Raw genomic sequence first — 3234 nt, 5'->3', positions numbered from 1 at the left:
CGCACCTGTGGGGGTGGGAGAGGCCTCCATTATCCATCATGAGGCCCTCCCAGTTCAGGGTCCTCTCCTCCCAGTTCAGGGTCCCCTCCCCCACCTCCTCTCAGTTTAGGGTCCCCTCCTTCACCCTCCGCACAGTGCACTCCCTTCCCCATGTAAATAAAAAAGTGCCTTATGTACAGCAAGTGCATTTTATTTATTGGGAGGTGAGAGAAGGGTGGCAGGAAGGGGTGATGATGGGAGCGAAAATTGGGGGCAGAGGGGCATCCCTGCAGTCAGAGGTGTAGGAGTGGCCTATTGTGGGCCCTGGTCCAGCATCACCCAGAGGGCTTCCCGGACCCAAACCCCGTGGTGGTTGGTCTGCCGGGTGGCGGCCATGTGGGGTTGCTGGTAGGCCTGGCCCTCACCTACCATCTACCCCGGGAGGAAGGCCTCCCCCCTCCCCTAAATAATATTGTGGAGCACGCAACATGCTGAGATGACCTCCGGGATGTGCTGCACCCCCATATCCAGGCGGATCAGGAGGCACCTAAACCGTGCCTTCAGATGGCCAAAGGTGCACTCGATGGGATTGCAGGCCCGGTCCAGGTGGCTGTTGAAGGTGGCCTGGCTGTGGTCCAGGTGGTTGGTGTATGGCCGCATCAGCCAGGCCATCAGGGGTAGGCCACATCCCCCAAGATGCAGACCGGCATCCTGACATCCCCAATGATGAATTCCCACTGGGGGAAGTAGGTACCCGCCTCCAGCCTGTGGCACAGGCCTGAGTGCCTGAAGATGCGAGCGTTGTGGGCCTGCCCGGACCACCCCACATAAATGTCCTGGAACTGGCCCTGGTGGTCCACTAGTGCCTGGAGCACCACGGAGCAGTAGCCCTTCCGGTTTATGAACCAGGCTGCTTGGTGCTCTGGCGCCCGGATGGGGATGTGGGTCCTGTCTACAGCTCCCCCACAGTTCGGGAACCCAAGTCTGGCGAAGCCGGTAATGGTGGTGTCCACGTCACGGGGGCAGATCACCCTCTGGAGCAGCACGTCATTGATGGCGTTGACGACCTGCAGAGGGATGCATGGAATGAGACACAGTGCATACATGGGCCGCTGGGGTGCGCTCACCCTCCCTTTGATGGCCCTTCCCCCCACGCAGGCCAGGGCCCTCTGCCCCCCGGGATCTCCCCCTCCTTCACCAGCGGGGCTGTGTACAGGAGGGACAGCATGACCCCCTGTGTGCAGGGCTTCCCCCTGCCCCTACAGCCTCCCCCCGCCTGGTCTGGCCCCTTCCCTCCCGCAGGATGAGCCCATGGTCCACGGAGGGCCTTACCTGCCGGACGACCATGCCGACGGTGGACCTGCCCACCCTGAACTCGTTCGCCACGGAGCGGTAGCTGTCTGGGGTGGCCAGTTTCCAGAGGGCAATTGCAACCCTCTTCTCCACGGGGATGGCGCGGCGCAGGCGGGTGTCCTGCTTCTGGAGTGTAGGGGTGAACCAGGTGCAGAGCTCATGGAATGTCCCCCTGCGCATCCGGAAGTTCTGCACCCATTGCTGGTCTCCCCATTGTCCCAGCACCAGGCGCTCCCACCAGTCCCTACTGGTGTCGTAGCTCCAGAGGCGCCTGTCAGTGGTGGGGTGCGGGTTCCCGAGCTCAGCTGCAGCTGTGGCTCCTGCTGGAGCAATGTGGCTCCCTGGTGGAGGAGCTCCACAGCTCTGTAATGGCCATGAGGAGCAGATGTTGCTGGCTGGGGTCCTCCTCCTGCTTCATGGCTGTGACTGTGGCAGTGAGGGTGCCCCGGGGCACTTGCCAGGAACAGAGGTGACAGGTGCTGTCCTGGCTCTTGCTCCCTCAAAAGGGTGCCTGAGCATGTAGCCACAGGGAAATGGCCATCCAGGAGTCCCTTTAAGTATGTTTCCCAGTGGGGGTCTGGCGCATGTCCACAGACGCTGCTGGTGACATCTTGACATGGCAGATTTGCTTCCAGAGACACGTTCTTGTGCAAGGGCTTCCCACCAGTGTGGACGCTTTCTTGCGCAAGAGCTCAGCGTTTTTACGATGCGGTTCTGGCCAGTGTAGACGCCAGTATACTTGCGCAAGATATTCCTGGGCAAGAACTCGCCAGTGTAGACATAGCCTGAGTGTTCTTATTCTACTTACTATATTTTCAAGTTACAGAGCCATATGATCTGGCACAAGTTATAGTTTCTGTCCAATACAAATCCAGAAGTAACATAGGAAATATTGTTAAATATTAGTATTCCATCACACACAGTAGAGCACTGTCTGTCTGAACTTTGCCTTTTTTAATTCAAGCCACAGAATGATCAGAGTGCACTTAAACCTACTAAAATAATTTAAAACAATAGTTTTATAAGATACAAAAATCTAAAATACCTAGATATAATAACCTGAAATAGCTATATGGAGACATACAAAAGGGAGAAATAGAGAGGGAGTATTAAGACAAATATTTACAATTGCCACATTTATGTATAACAATAGATGTTTACAAATAGATTTTAAGGCATATGTAATTAGACTAGGGATGTAAGAGAGTAGTCGATTAGCTGACTACCTGATAAACTTAAGCTTATTGGGTAGTCGAGTCGACTACTCGCATTCTCCCACCCTTGCTGAGGACTGGGGCTGCTACCAGCTGGGCAGGTAGTCCCGCTCAGTTCCAGCTTATGCCAGGACCAAATCTCACTGAGGATCTGCAATTTGAAAGGCATTAGGAACCTAGCAGCCTGCCCCCTAGCACCTACTGAATTTGAAATTGAAGAGCTGCAGCTTTGGACCCCAACCAGGTGCGAGCAGGGACTGAGCTGGACTTCCTGCCTGTCCAGTTCTTATAAAATTTAGGAGCTGGGTAGACAGGCAGCCTAGCTCAGTCCCTGCTCGCGCTGCGTCAGGGACCAAACTCTGTTGTGGCTCTGCAATTTAAAATGCAGTAGGAGCTGTAGGACAGGCTGCCCAGTTCCTATTGACTTTTAAATTCCAGACCCACAGTGGATGCAAACTGGGACTGAGCAGGGCTGCCTTCCCCTATCAAATAATCAAGTAGTCGATAAAAATTCTATTGACTACTTGATTACTAAAATAACCTAAATTTAACATCCTTAAATTAGACCCCAACCAATTCATTTACATGTACTAATATTTGTTTGCATAAAATATGGTAACTGGACATACAAACGCACACACAAAATTGAAAGCCACATTTTGAAAGTTTGACCATGTGTTTTATTGAT

At 53.7% G+C, this 3234-nt stretch overlaps 1 protein-coding gene across 1 annotated transcript; it reads right to left on the bottom strand.

The window, feature by feature from the left end:
* Positions 1–650: 650 nt before the first annotated feature.
* LOC149525297 (uncharacterized) lies at positions 651–1620 on the bottom strand. Its single transcript, XM_089775983.1, has 2 exons — positions 1312–1620; positions 651–1046 (listed from the first exon to the last, which is right to left on the bottom strand). Exons 1-2 carry the CDS (start codon positions 1510–1512, stop codon positions 651–653), a joined length of 597 nt encoding a protein of 198 aa, XP_089632109.1. The 5' UTR covers positions 1513–1620.
* Between the last annotated feature and the right edge of the window lie 1614 nt (positions 1621–3234).

Source organism: Pelodiscus sinensis, chromosome 2, assembly GCF_052426305.1.
Source record: "Pelodiscus sinensis isolate ZL-2025 chromosome 2, ASM5242630v1, whole genome shotgun sequence".
In the NCBI taxonomy this organism is placed as follows: domain Eukaryota; kingdom Metazoa; phylum Chordata; order Testudines; family Trionychidae; genus Pelodiscus; species Pelodiscus sinensis.
Note: the sequence above shows the minus strand (reverse complement) of the source record. Positions and strands in the feature narration are given on the sequence as shown.